The sequence below is a fragment of the Tupaia chinensis genome, unplaced genomic scaffold (genome assembly GCF_000334495.1).
Source record: "Tupaia chinensis unplaced genomic scaffold, TupChi_1.0 Scaffold000410_1, whole genome shotgun sequence".
Taxonomy (NCBI): domain Eukaryota; kingdom Metazoa; phylum Chordata; class Mammalia; order Scandentia; family Tupaiidae; genus Tupaia; species Tupaia belangeri.
The window spans coordinates 2827337-2844508 of NW_006159915.1; the positions used below are offsets into that span (position 1 = coordinate 2827337).

At 36.4% G+C, this 17172-nt stretch overlaps 1 protein-coding gene and 1 non-coding gene across 2 annotated transcripts in view; both read left to right on the forward strand.

Moving 5' to 3' along the window:
- The first annotated feature begins 312 nt into the window (after window positions 1-312).
- The window catches only part of ABCB5 (ATP binding cassette subfamily B member 5), a 170276-nt gene continuing 153416 nt past the window's right edge, over window positions 313-17172 (forward strand). Inside the window, 5 exon segments of the mRNA XM_027774185.1 lie at window positions 313-333; window positions 335-366; window positions 4603-4660; window positions 5701-5851; window positions 9432-9486. Of these exon segments, the coding sequence (XP_027629986.1) occupies window positions 313-333; window positions 335-366; window positions 4603-4660; window positions 5701-5851; window positions 9432-9486 (317 nt within the window).
- LOC114008891 (U1 spliceosomal RNA) lies at window positions 8576-8739 on the forward strand. The gene has a single exon (XR_003550378.1). It is a non-coding gene; the product is annotated as a U1 spliceosomal RNA (small nuclear RNA).

The window sequence follows — 17172 nt, forward strand, 5'->3', positions numbered from 1 at the left end:
TCCTGACAAACCGTACATTTTCCAAGTAATCCAACTTTCCTTTTAAGTCAATCCTAAAATTTTCATTAACTCCTATTCTAAGCCCAGAATGAAGCAAAGAAGTTATAAATTTCATCAAAAAATATAAATGTATGAACTACTTATTGGGAAACTTCAGTTGAGTTTGCAGGCTGGACAGTGTAAAAATTTGAGCAGCTTGTCTTTTTGGAAGCATTTAGGGATGGAAAAAATGCTTTATATTGATTAAGTGATCAAATTTCTCATACTCATACATTTGTTAATATGTTATCTCAGAATATAATTGTAAATAAGATGGCAAATTCGGAAAGGGCTGAAGGGAATGCAAAAAAATTATCAGAGAAATGAGTAAGCACTACCTAAATTCTACGAGAGTATTACTCTTTGTAGGTTGTGGTTAAGGTGGCTGAATTTTATGTGACCAATTACATGGTTTGAGTCCCGGACCCAGCAGTTTTAAAAATACACTGTGTGTGTGTGTGTGTGTGTGTGTGTGTGTGTGTGTACATGCCCAAAATCCCAAAAGGAGAAATGGAGAAGAGATTGTGACAAGACCATACCCCATGAGGGGGGTGGGGTGAGGAGGTGCTTTCTCACTACCTGACCTCTCACAAGTGCACGCACCCGCTGGCAAAAATTGAAGAATAAATAAAATAAAAGCTTCGAATATAACATTTTCACAGCTGTAGTAAAAATGTTTATGATTGGGCCAGCAGGTGGCATGAAGGTTAAGGTGCTGGACTCTCACATTGCCATCTACGGTTCAAGTCTTGGACCTGGTGGCTTGCTTTTTCGCTTTTCCTCTTTCTCTCTGTCTCTCTCTGGTGAGCACATGTGCCCTGTAGCAAATTTTTTAAAAAAATAAGAAGAATAAATAAAATTAAATATTTTTAAAAATGTTTATTTTCTTCAAAAATAACATAGTAATTGCATTTTACTGAGCTTCAACATAATTACTAATGGTTTTATGGTGACTTTGGTAAGTATAATAGCTATAAGATTTATTGATTAATGCTTCAGGTATCTCCTCTTCTGCATCTTACCTGTTAGAGGAAAGATGCCTGTCAATTTTCATTTCAACTTCCTATTGATCCTTTATTTCATGTGGTATTGTCGAATAAAAGATTTTTATTTTTTTTTACTTAATAGAGATCTATGTGCATATATATGTTACACAATTTTCTATATCTATAACTCTTCAATTTAGAGGTTGAAAATGGAAATGGAGTCTGTGACCCATAACATTTCAGCCAACAAACTAACCACTGACAGTAGTTCCATGAGGTTATATCACACGACCTAGGTATGTAATAGACCATATCATCTAGGATTGCGGAAGTACACTCTGTGATGTTCCCACAGTGACAAAGTCACTCAACAGTGCATTTTCCTGAACATACCCCCATTGTGAAGTGATGCATGACTGTAGTCTAAATCTATTTTATTTTTACCTTTACCATAATAATAGTGTTATATTTGGATATGTACTCTCTAAAACTGGAAAAGATCCCTCTAGGTCACGTGACTCATTAACGCAGAAAATAACCAGAAAGGGGCTTCCTCCATACCAGCTTCTTACGGATCAGAACACCTCTAGTAGGAACTTCTTGAGGCTGAAGCAAACTCCTCTCAGGAACATTTCTTTTTCAGTTTTATTGTTTTATTTTTTTAATTATTTTATATTATTTTGGGACCAGCAGTTAGCGTAATGGCTATGTGACTGGACTCCCATGTAGTCAACCACGGTTTGCGTCCTGGACCCAGTGACCCAGTGACTTAAAACTCACACCGGGCGCGTGTGCATGTGTGCCCAAGATCCTGAGAGGAGAATGGAGGAGAAGGGATTGTGGTGTGGCCATCCCCCCGGGGGGTTATGTCTCACTTTCTATCTCTCTGCCTGGCTCTGTCTGTCTGGCAAGCAGACACACCCTATAGCAAAAACCTCTTAAAATTGTTTTATATTATTTTTAATTGACAAATACACACACACACACACACACATACACACACATTTATGTATATATTTTTATGGGGTACAATGTAATGATTATATGGCTGCTTTGGGTCCCACTGATTTGTTTGAACAAAACTCAAGTATTGGACCACCAGTATCTCTAAGATCCTCTTTGGCTTGCAAACCCTCACAAAGCACACTAGGCCAAGAGCTGCCATGGCCTGGTGGGTTGCCTAGATAGCTTTGACATCAGTCTCCCATGGGTGCCTCAGGCTCCAACCCCTGGCACTGCCTGGCAACACCATTCTGACAGGACATGGCCCAAGAACAGAGTAGGGCAAAGAGACCCCAAGTATGCTCATTGGCTCACAACTTCCTCTGTATCCTACAGGATGGTAGAAAAGAGACTTTTAAAGACAACACAAGTCCTCAAAGGTTTTCTATGAAAGTCTATGAGAGATAGTAATGCTTTCCCTGAAATATTAAGCTTCAAATCCACATTTAAGGATGAGATAAGAAGCTGTGGGGCTTTACAGTCTTCAAGCAATTTTTGTCATCTATGCCCCATCCCAGAACAAACTGGTGCATACATAAGTAAATATTAACCTTATGTGCAATGAAATTAAGTGATTTATGGTCTATTAAAGCTGACAAAACAAGATGTTATAAACCATACAGAAGAGTCAGAAGTTTGTTATCATGTGGCATCTTTATTAAAAAAACTTAAATTCCTGTCTTCCTTCAGTGTTTCATAATCTTGTGTGTATGTGGCTGTTTAATTGACAGATTTTTGTGAAATCAATTAATAAAATTTTCAACTTTCATTTGGATCTCCTTGAAACGTGGGCGAGGAAATTAAATTTTCAAAGGGGACAAAATCCAGAATACAGTTGTTTAATGTGTAATCAAATTCATTTCATTTACAACTCACAGTTGCTCAGGGCCAGCAGGAAGCATCGTGGTTAAGGTGCTAGAGTCCCATGTGGCCAACCGCTGTTGAAGTCCCACCCCCAGTGGCTTAAAACTCACACAAGGCATGTGTGTGTGTGTGTGTGTGTGTGTGTGTGTGTGTGCACGCACGTGCGCCCCAAATCCTGAGAGGAGAATGGAGAAGAGATTACAGTATGGCCATACCCCGGGGGTAAGGGTTATGTATCACTTTCTGTCTCTCTGTCGTAGAGAGACACTCCAGCAAGCACATACACCCTGTAGCAAAAATCTCTCTCAAAAAAAAAAAAAAATCACAGCTGCTCTTGAGTATTTTTTTACAAAAGGTTAAAATTTTTAATTCCCCACTTCATGCCCACGAGGATGGCTACTATCAAGATAGGAAACCATTTAAGTGGCTGGTAAAAATATAGAGAAGTTAAAACCCTTGTGCACTTTTGGTGTTAATGTAAAATTGGGCAACAGCTATGGTAAACAGTATAGTGGTTCTTCAAAAAATTAAAAATAGAGTTTCCATATTATCAAGGAATTCCACTTCTGGACATATATCCCAAAAAAATGACAGCAGGGAGCCAAATAGAATGTACACCTACATTCGCAAAAGCATTATTTAACAAGAGCTGAAATATGCATGCTATCCATATCATGCTCAGTAAATAATTCAAGAATAAACCTTGAAGACATGAAGCCAGTCACCAAAGGACAAATATTGTATGACTACCCTTAAATCATGTACCTAGAGTAGTCAGATTCATAAAGACAGAAAGTAGAATGGTGGTTGCCAGAGGCTGGGAAGAGGCACAGGGGAGATTTTTAATGGGTACAAAGTTTCTATGGATGAATGGCGGTGATGATAGGACAATGTGTGTACTTCCTGTCCTGAACTGAACACTTAAGAATGGTTAAATAGTGGGGCCAGCAAGTGGCGTAGTGTTTAAGGCAGTGGACTCACACATTGCCAACTGCTATTCCGGTCTCAGACCTGGCAGCTTGAAGCTCACACGTGTGCATATGTGCCCCAGATCCCAGGAGGAGAATGGAGGAGAAGGGGCTGCAGTGTGGTCATCTCTCCTGGGTTGTGATTTCTCACTTTCCCTCTCATTGTCTCTCACTGTCTCTCTCCAGCCAACATAGGCACCCTATGACAAAAACCTTAAAAAAAATAAATAAATAAGGTTAAAAGGTAGTCTGGGGCCAGCAGCTAACGTGGTAGTTGAGACACGGGATTCCCACATGGCCAACTATGGTTCAATCCCAGACCTGGTGACTTTCTTTCTCTCTTTCTCTCATGAGCACACATACCATATAGCAAATTTAAAAATGACAATAATAATAATAATAGTATATTAAATAATTCTTCAAAAGAAAAAAAGGTAGCCTATGTGTATTCTAAAAAAAGGTAAAGTCTATGTGTATTCTACCACAATTTATTTAAATTCTACTTTAGACACATATCTTCAGTTACTACCATAAAAAACTTAAGGGATACCCAGGAACAACTTACTGTCTCAGTGATTATGCTAAAAATAGTTTCACTGTCTATCATTAAGTGTATTTTTTAAAATTCAGGGTATCAATTTGCTACCAAGATTATAATGGACACTTCAGCAAAATTTAATTGGAAGAGTTTACTAATTCTATTCAGATTGTAATTTTTTTCATTTTAAACGTTTATTCTCCAGAACACTACAAGAACAACTGCCTAAAGTGAGAAAGCAAGCTGTTGGACCTATTGAGATAGTAAGTGAAATCAGAAAATATGGGTATCAGAACATTTTAAGAAATGTCAGTAAGTGCTCACTTTGGCAGCATATATATTAACCCTGGAACAGTACAGAAAAAGATTAGCATTTTTAAAATGTCAGTAATACATACAATGATTGTGTTTGTTTCATAATTTACATCCATTATTTGGAGGACAGAGAATTTTTTAAAATTCATCAAACTGTCCATTTCTAATAGGAAAAAAGCATAAGTATTCCAAAACCCCACAATGAGGGATAAAGAAAAAAAAATTAGCAAAACATCCATATAACGATTTCAATTAAAAAAAAATGTGTGTGTGAGACACATAAAAGTTGCTGGAAGTTATTTCTGAGTAATGGGAAATTATGAATGACATTTCCTACCTATATTTCAGTATTTTCCAATGATTCTACATTGGTAAGAACAGCTGTTATTATTTTTAAGATGTTACAAATACTGGGACCAGCAGTTAGTGTTAATGGCTATGTTGCTGGACTCCCATGTAGTTGACTGCCATTCGAGTCCCGGACCCAGTGGTTTAAACTCACGCCAGGCACATGTATGTGCGTGCCCAAGATCCCGAGAGGAGAATGGAGGAGAAGGGATTGTGGTGTGGCCATCCCCCCTGGGGGGGGGGATTTCTCACTTTCTATCTCTGTCTCTCTCTGTCTTTCCGGCAAGCGCACATGCCCTATAGCAAAAACCTCTCTAGAAAAAAAAAAGTCACAAATCCTTTCTCATAAAAAAAAATTATCTAGGGACCAGCAGTTAGCGTAATGGCTATGTCGCTGGACTCCCACGTAGATAACTGCAGTTCGCGTACCAGACCCGGTGGCTTAAAACTCACGCTGGGTGCGTGTGCATGCATGCCCAAGATCCCAAGAGGAGAACGGAGGAGAAGGGATTGCAGCGTGGCCATCCCCCCGGGGGGAGATTTCTCACTTTCTGTCTCTCTGTCTCTCTCTTGTTGGCCAAAGCTGTGGGCTGGTGTGAGTCTGTTTCTTGGCATAATGCTACTGTGCTGTTTCCCTCAGTTCCGCTTTGCTGATGAGCTGGACATTACACTGATGGCCCTGGGAATACTGGCATCATTGGTAAATGGAACCTGCCTTCCTTTCATGTCACTGGTCTTAGGAGAAATGAGTGATAACCTTATTAGTGGCTGTCTAGTCCAAACCAACACCAGTGAGTATAAGACGTACTTTTCTGTATTGCTGGGGATGCAAAAGTATTAAATAAATAAATAAAAACATTAACTTATAATGCATATTATTATATGGTGAAACAAGAGTTATGTAATATGTACTTTAGTCATACATTCTTACATTCTGCTAGATAACAAAGAATCAAAATCTGTCATTAGCCAAGGTTCTACAGAGATAGACTAACAGGATGTGTGTGTGTGTGTGTGTGTGTGTGTGTGTGTGTGTGTATGTGTGTGTGTACACTGAGAGAGAGAGTTTTTTGAGAGATTTTTGTTATAAGAAGTGTGCACTCACTGGAGGGACACACAGAGAGAGACAGAAAGCAATAAATCACCCCCCATGGGGGATGGTCATGCTACAATCACTTCTCCTTCATTCATGAGAGAGATTTTAAGAAACTGTCTTATAAAATATGGAACTGAATTCCAACATATACATAGTAGACCAACAAGCTGGAGATCCAAAAGAGTACCAATGTTACAGTTTAGGTCCAAAGATGGTTTGTTGATGGTACATAGGAATCATCCAAGGAGCTGACCTCATAGCTCAGTGGTTAAGGAAGCTAGAATCCACATGGCTGACCATGAATAGAATCCCAGTCCCAGTAGCTGGATAAACACACCATGCACATTTGTATTCACACCCACAATCTTGACTACATGGTGAAAGGAGGGAAAAGAATGTGGTACTACCACATCCCATTGGGGATTGGTCTCTTTCTTTCTCTCTCTCTTTCTGGCTCCCTTATTTTATGGCCAGAGTGTACCTTCTGGCAATTAAAAAAAAAAAAATCATGAGACCCACCATAGTCAGCTTGTTTCTCTAGGAATTCAAATAATATTCTATCAGAAGTGGTGATTACTTCAGGATTTAAACAAAAGTTTGGACCATTCAAGGAGACTTATCTGTAATGCACCCTTTATGAAGAAGACATCAAAAACAGCTAACTTCTTGGGACCAGCAGTTAGCATAATGGCTATGTCACTGAACTCCCATGAAGTCAACCACAGTTCAAGTCCCGGATCTGGTGGCTTAAACTCACACTGGGTGCTTGTGCGTGCATGCCCAAGATCCTGAGAGGAGAACGGAGAAGGGATTGCAGCATGGCCATCCCCCCGGGGGGAGATTTCTCACTTTCTGTCTCTCTGTCTCTCTCTGTCTCTCTGGCGAGCACACGCACCCTGTAGCAAAAAACTCTCCAAAAATAAAAAAAAAAAATTTAAAAAAAAGGCTAACTTCTTTGGCTTACTAGCTACTTTGAGTTTAATAGTCACATATACACATGGCACAACAGAACATAATACAACAAGGAAGCAGAAATAAAAAAGACAAAAATTATAGCACCGGAGTCAAATCCTGAAATTAAGAAGAGAAATATAGCAATTGAGTGTGCAAAAAAAGTGTTTTTATATCACTCATATTACTCATTTACATTACACCCTTCATACATCCTTTGTGGTGTCCTATTTCAGGGTGATGTCCTTCAAGGCAACATTATTATTGAGATGTAAATCCCAGTTACTCTTCCATGTAATGACTTATTTTTTTAAATCTGGGAATATTATCAATATTAATAATTCCTCGATTTTACATTTTTTTCCCCTAAATTCCACACTAGGAAGTAACCCTATAGCTGTTTATTTTAACAAATGATTCATTAAAACCTGTACTGTCCTTTAGGCTCTAGTGTGCCTTTGTACAGTATGCCAGCTCTGTGCCTTCTATGACTTTAAATCTTAATTTATAGCTTCTCCAAGTTTTATACCTAAAGGCTGATCTTTTAAGTTTGAATGAAATAAATCCATTGCTTCTATCAATGTTCTTTCATACAACGATCGCATCTCTAAACTGTTACAAAGTTTTTTATATTTTAATGATATAAGCTAAATTAAAGATATAAACTAAATTAAAATTTTGTATTTCAATAAAATAAATTAACTGCTGTTAAACAAATAGATTCAACAATTCATTGACTATTTACTGATTGCTAAGTCTCCGAATAAATGATAAACCCGGGAACCTAAGGCAGTCTGCTTGGCAGGATTTCTTTCATTAGCTCTGTTCTGCAGCTGTCATACTTACCTGCTCTAGACAGGCCAGGCAGTGCACATCTGATTGATACTGCTATAAATCCTTATTTTTGTTTTTCTTCAAGGTTTCTTTAGTTTTTCAAATTTAATGGCATATTTTATAAAATGTAGTGAACATATAAAGAGATTTAATATGGAAATAGATAAGTTAATGGATATTATTGATACATTATGACATATTAAAGAGAAGTAGGGATATCAAAGACTGAATCTCCAACTTATTAAGAAAGAAGCATTATTTGCTCCTACAAATAAAAACATGAGTAATAACTATCATTGACTGGGGGCCATTTTTGTGCCTGAATTAAACTTTTACACATACTATCTCTATTAGTATGATAATATGCTATTTTGATATGATTATAGGTGCCATTTTGAAACTATGTATATTGTCATTATTAGCTCAATTAAATTTCTTTAAAATTTTCTACCTTCACTTCTACCATTTCTGTTTTGACATTTTTAAAATAAGCTGCTTCAAATTTTCTTCCTACCACAATTCCAGAAATAGAATAAAGAGAAAATGATTATTGCATATAAATACCACAGATATTCTCATATGTGATGATATAATAGCTATGTAAGAGTTTAATTCATTTCAAACATTTATTACAATACTTACCTGGCAGGGGAAACACCATGATCCCGAAGGTGGTTTTCCCAGGGCGAGGCTAACCCATTGCACTGCGGGTGTGCTGACCTCTGAGATTTCCCCAAATGCGGGAAACTCGGCTGCATAATTTGTGGTAGTGGGGGACTGCATGCGTGGTCTCCCCTGAAAAAAAAAAAGAAGAAAAAGAAAAAAATATTTATTACAGAGCTTTAAGGAAGAGACTTTTGATAGTAGATACTGACCATGGTTTTGTGCTGTTGATAAAATCAGGACCTTGTTATATTAATTAATTATGTATGATATAATTTTTACTAGAAGATAAATAGGAAAGTAAATTGTAACCTAAGGCTTATTTTAAACACTGTTTCATTATGTTGCTATCTGCATTATACGCAACCTACTTTAATGAGCTTCCTTTCAGTTTTTCCCATGACTACTTCTAGAACTTTAACATGTGTTCTTGCTTTTCTTAGACTTTCTAAATTATTCCCTAGGAAATTCAAGAAATTCTAAATACTTCAACTCAAGCAGGAAAAGAGAATTCTATTACTATTACTTTCCTGATTATTGACCCATCAGAGGTATCTTAAAGAATTTCTTCCAGATATGAGCTACATGGTTAATGTTTTCTTGTATTTTGTCACATTGCATGAATACTTTTTGAACACAGAGACTGCTATTTCAAGCTCTACAAAAGATTAACGAATAGAAAATAAGATGATCATAAGTCTTTGTGTAGGCACTAAGTCCATTTTCTTAAGAATGCAGTATATTTGGTTTTCAAAGGACCAGCTATGAAACAATATGGCCAATTACAAATGTTTCCTTTATAATTTATAAAACTTTCTTTTTTACAGCAAATTATAGGAACTGTACTCAGTCTCAAGAGAAGCTGAATAAAGATATTATTGTGTAAGTACACATGAAGTGCTAATATCACATTCATTGCATATTGCTTTATTCAACACAAGAAAAAAATTGAAAAATTTAACTGATTATTAATATTAGGTTATCAGAAAAGTCATGACATATTATTACATGTTTTTCTATGTAAAAAAAATGTGTCATGACTTTTCTGAAGAACCAACAGTATATACATAATTAATTCAAATATGTTCTCTTCCTTTATTAGCTATATAAAATAAGTACATATTTTTTTCTATCTGAAAGGTGTTTAATCATATGTTTTCAGTTGTATTTGACAAAATTATCATCAATAGGAAAATTGTGAGTTTTAGGGTTTCTTTTTTTTTTTTTAGGTTTTTGCCATAGGGCATGTGCACTTGGCCTCGAGAGATGGAGAGAGACAGTGAGAGGGAAAGTGAGAGATCACTCCCTTCTAAGCAGAAATGACCACAACTCCTCTGCCTCCTGGGATTTAGGTCATACACACACATGCACGAGGTATGACTTTCAAGTCACCGGGTCTGGAACTTGAAACATGATCAGCCATCTGCGAGTCCAGCATCTTAACCACCATACCACCTGCTGGCCCCAGGATTTGTATTTTTTTTTTTTTTTTTTTTGGAGAGGTTTTTGCTATAGGGCACCTGCGCTCACCAGAAACACAGAGAGAGACAGAGAGACAGAAAGAGAGAAATCACCCCCCAGGGGGGATGGCCATGCCACAATCCCTTCTCCTCCATTGTCCTATTGGGATCTTGGGCACACACGCACGCACACGCGCCTAGCGTGAGTTTAAGCCACCAGGTCTGGGACTCAAACCTCAGTCAGCTACATGGGAGTTCAGCAACATAGCCATTATGCTAACTGCTGGTCCCAGGATTTGTATTTTTATAAAAATTTTACCTCCTGTAACTGAAGATACATAACCTGAAGGAGAAAAAAATTGTTTTTCCCTTGTTTTTAGAATTATTTAATTTTATTTATCATCATTATTATTAATTTGCTATAGGACATGTGCACTCATCAGAGAGAGAAGGAAAGTGAGAAAGCAAGCTGCCAGGTCTGGGACCTGAACAATGGTCAGATATGTGGGAGGCCAGAGCTCCAATCACCATGCCAGCTGCTGGATCCTCATTTTTCCTTCTTTAAATAATTACTTTCAGGCCAGGCAGTGGTGTACAGGTGGCTCCATCTTCAATGGAGATGCACCTCTCTCTCTTTCCCCCAATAAATAAACAAATTCTTAAAATATTTTTAAAATTATTAACTTTTAGGACCAGCAGGTAGTGTGGTGGTTAAGGCAATGGACATTCCCACATAGCCCAAGTTCGAGTCCCAGACCTGGTGGCTTGCTTTCTCACTTTCCTTCTCTCTATGTCTCTCTCTGGTCAAATTAAAATAATGAATAAATGAATAAATAAAAGTTAAATAATTCTTTAAAGGAATTAACTTCCTCTGAGCTTGTAGGTAAAATTATTTCTAGAAATACTACAAATAAAAAAAGATTTGTGTAACAAATAAATAGTAAAAATATTGAAATAATTTTAAAATAAAATTAGTAAGGGGCCAGTGTAGTACAGTGGTAATGCAACTGGGTCAACATGAGGTTTCAGGTTCCTGTCCTGAGGCCTCCCTGTATATGCTGATACATTCACATTCCCATGATCCAGGCTGGCTGAAACCTGGGGTGGATCACAGCATGAGGACTCTCCCATGGGAGAAATAAACTTAAAAGCTGTATCCAAACAAAATTATAAGGTCTAAAAAATATATAACTTATAAAGATATTCTGATTTTTGTAATTTTATATATTAAACATTGTACTTTATCTTCTCGTGAAATAAATTGATTAGAGAAATGCTACATTATTGAGTATATTCACTCGATGTCTACAGTCTGACCAAAACTATCAGAGACTTTGCTATGGGCTTAATTTATCACTTTTTTCCACCAAAAGTAAAGTGCCCCCATTGCACAACTCCAAAGTTAACCCAGCACATTGCAACAAAACGCCTAGCTTCAAGGCCCTCTTTTATTTTTTTATTTAGTATGGGCCAGAAATTGAAACCAAGTCTCCCATGTGGCCTCAGCCTGCCAAGCAGCAGTGTCCAGTGCACTATCCTGGCTGGGCCTGGGCTTTAATTCTTAATCTGCATTGTCCAATACATTAGTCACAGCCATTTGTGGCCATAAATCTGAGTAAATTTTAAATTCTATTAAATTAAATAGAATTAAAAATTTAGTTCCATAATCTCAGCCACAAGTCAGGTCCTTGACAGCCACATTTGATTGGCTGTTGTACTATTATATAGCACAGATATTGAACGTTTTCTTCAACACAGAAAGCTCTATTGGACAGTGCTATTTTGAATTCAATGTGAACAATGCCTCCTCCGACTGTTTTTCTGCAGCCTCCCCAACTTTCTTTGAGGAAAAGTTCTTTCTTGACAACTATTATGTAAAATTGATTTCTATTGAATCTTTTTAATACATACATACATACAAGTATTTATTTGTTTGTTTGTTTGTTTGTCATGATTTTCAAGCCTCCCGGCACAAGACTCAAACCATAGTCGGCCATGTGGGAATCAAGCACCTTAACCACCAGGCCACCCGCTAGTCCAAATATATTGAATTTTTTGAAAATTCCCAGTTAGGATCCACAGTAGTGTCTTCTACTGGTCTTACACTATTAAAACAGGGTTCTGATGTATAATAATGAAGTATAAATTTCTTACAAATAAGTTTAGAAATTCTCAAAACTGGAGCATCCATTTTTAAAAAACAGATAGTAAAAGGAAGAATAAAATGAAAAGATATGCATATGTCCAGTTATTAAAAGACCAATGAATTTATAAGGAAACCTTCTAAATGTTTCTAATGTATTACTCATTATGCTATTGTTTCTAAAACCAATGTTCTATTTGGAAAATATCTAAGATACATGATAAAAAAAGATTCCGTAGTCAAATTGGTTTGGAAAATCTGTATATGACAGTCTCCTATCAGATACACACATGAACATAACAAAGGGTCCACTTAAATAACTTTACTTAATCCAAGTTTCCCAAACCTATTGGACTGTAAAGTCTGATTTCTTTAAAGAATTATTTTATTTAACTTTATTTATTTTAATTTGACCAGAGAGAGAGAGAGAGAAAGCAAGCTGCCAGGTCCAGGACTCGAACTGTGGTTGGCCATGTGGGATTCCAGCATCCTTAACCATCATGCCATCTGCTGGCCCCGTAAAACCTAATTTTTTTTGAGACTCCCGAAATATTCAGAAAATAAGCCATTTTAAAGCTGAGGTTTCTCCTGGCCTGTTCTGGGAAGCTATGTTCTAAACTCCATCTTCTAGACTCCCAAAATATTCATACAAGTGGACGAGGAATTTTGTCACAGAACAACAAGAAACCACTGCAGAGGCACAAGAAACATGAGAAACCAAGACAATATCTCTCCCCTAAAGGAAAAGAGCAAGCCCTCATCATCCACAGACAGTACGGCAGAACTTACGGAAATGTCTGATAGAGAATTCAGAATATTCATAGTGACAAAACTAAACAAAATGCAAGAGCTGAGAGACAATGAATTCCAGAAAATGCAGGAGAAAAGATGGGGACCAGCAGTTAGCGTAATGGCTATGTCGCTGGACTCCCACGTAGTCGACCGTGGTTCGCGTCCCGGACCCGGTGGCTTAAAACTCACGCCGTGTGCGTGCGTGCGTGTGTGCCCAAGATCCCAAGAGGAGAATGGAGGAGAAGGGATTGCGGCGTGACCATCCCCCCGGGGGGTGATTTCTCGCTTTCTGTCTCTATATCTCTCTCTGTCTGGCGAGCGCACATGCCCTATAGCGAAAAAACCTCTCCAAAAAAAAAATGCAGGAGAAAAGAGACGAGATTCAGGAAGTGTTGAAGTTCTTCCATGATCTGAAAGAGGAAATACACACCATAAAAAAGAATCAAATGGAGCTATTAGAGATGAAATATGCCATTCAAGAAATGAAAACCTCCCTCAAAAGTATTAAAAGCAGGGACTGGCATATGGCGTGATGGTTTAGGTGCTGGACTCCCACATGGCCGACCGTGGTTCAAGTCCTGGACCTGGCGGCTTGCTTTCTCACTCACTCTCTCTCTCTCTCTCTCTCTCTCATCAAATTGAATAATAATAAAAAATAAAATTAAATAAATAATTCTTTTTAAGAAAAGTATTAAAAGCAGATCAGTCCATGCAAAAAATCAAATCTCAGATGTTGAAGGCAAGCCCTCTGATCTAGAAAGAACAACCAAAAATAACTGAGAAAATACCCCCCCCCAATGAAAATACTATATGAGAAATACTAGACAACATTAAACGCCCAAACATCCAGATATTCGGTATCCTAGAAGGTGAGGAAACTAAAAATGGCATTGATAATTTATCCCATGAAATCTTGGAAGAAGCTTTTCTAAATCTAGAGAGGCATTCAAATATCCACACTCAAGACATACAAAGAACCCAAGAAGATCTTCCCCAAGTCACAACATATAGCCAGACTGGCCAAATCTACAAAGACAAGATACTACAATTTGCAAGAGAGAAAGGTCAGGTTACTTATACAGGTTATCCAATCAGGTTACCCTCTGATCTCTCATCATAAACAATGCAAGCAAGGAAAGAATGGAAAAATATATTCAAAGTGTGAAGTGAAAAACAGTTTCAACCAAAAATACTCAACTCGGCAAGATTATCCTTCATATGGAAAGAAAGGATAAAAAATTCTCAGATAAACAAGACCTGAAAGAATTTGCCAATAGCAGACCCACTCTTCAAGAGGTTCTGAAAGGAGCACTCTACCAGGAAAACTAAAGACACATACAGAAATAAGAGAACAAAAGGCAACCAAGAAAATGACCAATTGAATGTTAGGGGCAAGAAATATCAGTAACAACATTGAATGCTAACTTCCAGGATTTAAACGGAAAGATTGGACCACAGTAACACAGCATATTCAATAGAAGAGAGTTGGAACATAAGATTGAACTGGCAAAATAGAATTTTATGACTTTTGAGAAAAACATTACTGAATTTTTTTTACTATGCTTTATTTTTCCAATTTAAGCATTTTACTTTCTTTTTGAGTTGTTGGTAGGTTCAGCAATTTGTTAAAATATTTTTCTTGTTTGTTTCTTTAAATGGAAACAAACTTTTCCTTTCTGATCCCTCTGGAATTGGGAAATATTTGGGAGTATTCTTATTTTGTGGCAAAAGGGTTATTTGCATAAGTTCAATAATGCTTATTGCATTGAATTGGAAATAGAAAATACTCATTATTGGACAGGGCTTTGACTGGAATGTCATATCTGAAGATTAATCAGAAAATCATGGAACTAAAGTGGATCTCAAATAAGCCAACAGAGCTTAGAAAGGTGGCCTGGCACCGTAATTCTGCCTAGCAGAGAGGATTAGAGAAGATATCTGAAAGAATTTATAACATAAAACAATCTGGACTTTTCCAGCCTAGCACTGTAATCAGTAGAGATTGCAAAAGAGCAACCCACCAGAGGTTCATCTTGAGAAAGACTCTGAAGGAAGAAAGAGACTGATCTTTGCTAGCAAATGGTATATCACAGAATACTTGGTAGGCAGGGCTGAATAGAGAAGGTTTGTGTGTGACTTGTGTGTTGGGCATTTGCTTTTCAACAATTTGAGTAGTTGACATGTAAGTATTTTTTCAAAAGTATTTAAAAACCATACTATCTCTGTTGTTATTAGAGTCACAAACAAAATTATAGATAATTATAAGAAATATTTTGAACATTATTGTTAAAATTCAGTACTTTGAAAATTTTTAAAGTTGTTTATTAACTGTCAAGAACTATGGAGTATGAGCAAAACTTTTTTGATATGTAAAGTAAATGTTTGTGGGAAAATGTAAAAATAAATAAATGAAAAAGAAAAAAATAACAAATTGAATTAAATAATCCTTTTTTTAAAAAAAGAAAATTCATGATGTCACTCAAGAAATTAAAACAGATGTCACTGTAATGACAACTTATATTAAAACTTTTTTTAAAAATATATAAACCTAATTTTCTTGCCCTAACACTTATTACATCCTGTGGAACTTTGGTTCTGATGAACATATTTTGGTAAAGCATTAATTTATATAACTATTTTTGTTGAGTATAAGGTAATACTTCTTCCATTTATAATCATCAAGAAGTAAAAACTTTTATTCTATTAGTAGCTAAGTTATTATCCAAAAAAAATAGCTTTATATAATTTAATTTTTTAAGGTTAAGGTTATGTTTTATCTTATTTATCAGAAAATTATTCTGAATATAATTTAATCTTGCCTTGCTGACTCCTGATCAGAATGACTAAATGAGATTATTCCTGGTCAATAATGATGCCTCCTCTTGTGGTCAAGAGTTAATTAATTCTACGTGAACTCCTAAGCAATTTGCGCTTTCCCTTTTACTATTTCTGATTTATCTATTATACAATAAGAAGGCCTACGTGAAAACATAGGGGCAAACTTTGAATTAATATTTGTTGAGGCAAGCAGTTGGCATGGTAATTAAGGTGCTAGATTCCCCCATGGTTGACCATGGTTTGTGTTCCAGACCTTATGGCTTCCTTTCTCACTTTCTCCCTTGCTCTCTCTCTGTCTCTCTCTGGTAAGACACATGCCCTATAGCAAATTTTAAAACAATAATAATGATAAGTAAAATTAAATAAATTTTTTCATCTATTTTTATTCATAAATGTTTTAATTTTTGCCAATTTTATAATTCAATCACTATATATCATTACAACTTATAAAATGAATTTTCTCAGCATGAATACACTGTATATTAGTTCAGTTAAAGGTATTATCATACACATTATCAACAAATAATTTTCCATTTTTTGTGTCCCTTAAATATTTTGCTTCTTTCTTTCCCCCTTAATTGCTTTCTTCTCACCCTCCCCCATTTTCCACCCTCCTCCAACACTGTCTCTAGTATCCACAATTGTTCTCTATACTTTTATGTATTCCAGTCTTTCTGTTTCTGCCATGGAATACAGACATTTGGTGTATGTTAAGTGGGGACATACAATGCCTCTCTTTCATGATCTGGCTTGCTTTACTTAGCAGTAAATCTTCCATATTCATCCACTTTATATCAAATGCCAGGGTCTCATTCTTTTCTATTGCTAAGTAATATTCTTCAGTGTATACGTGCCACACACTTTTTCTTTTTTCTTTTTTTCATTCGTTTATTTATTTATTTGCATTCATTCACTGTACATCATTACAGCATACAAAATGAGATTTTCCATCCAGAGTACACTGAATATTGTCTCAATCAAGCACATCAACAAACATGTTATTGTCAGCAAATAATTTTCCATTTCTTGTTTTCTGTATGTTTTGCTTTTATTTTTTCCCCCATCCTTGATTCCCTATCTCTTACCCTCTGCCATCTCTCACTCTCCTCCCACACTGTCTCTGGTATTTATGTTTGCTTTCTATACTGTTTTCCCCCCCGCATTGTATTGAATTACTAAAGACCTTAATTAATCTAAATATTTTCATAGCAAACACAGCTGATATATACATTTCCATGGACACAAGTCCAGTATATACTGCATAGTGACTTAATCATTCATATTATAAAAAATTTTCCATTTCTAGTTCCTAGAATTATTTTTATCCCTCTTTCT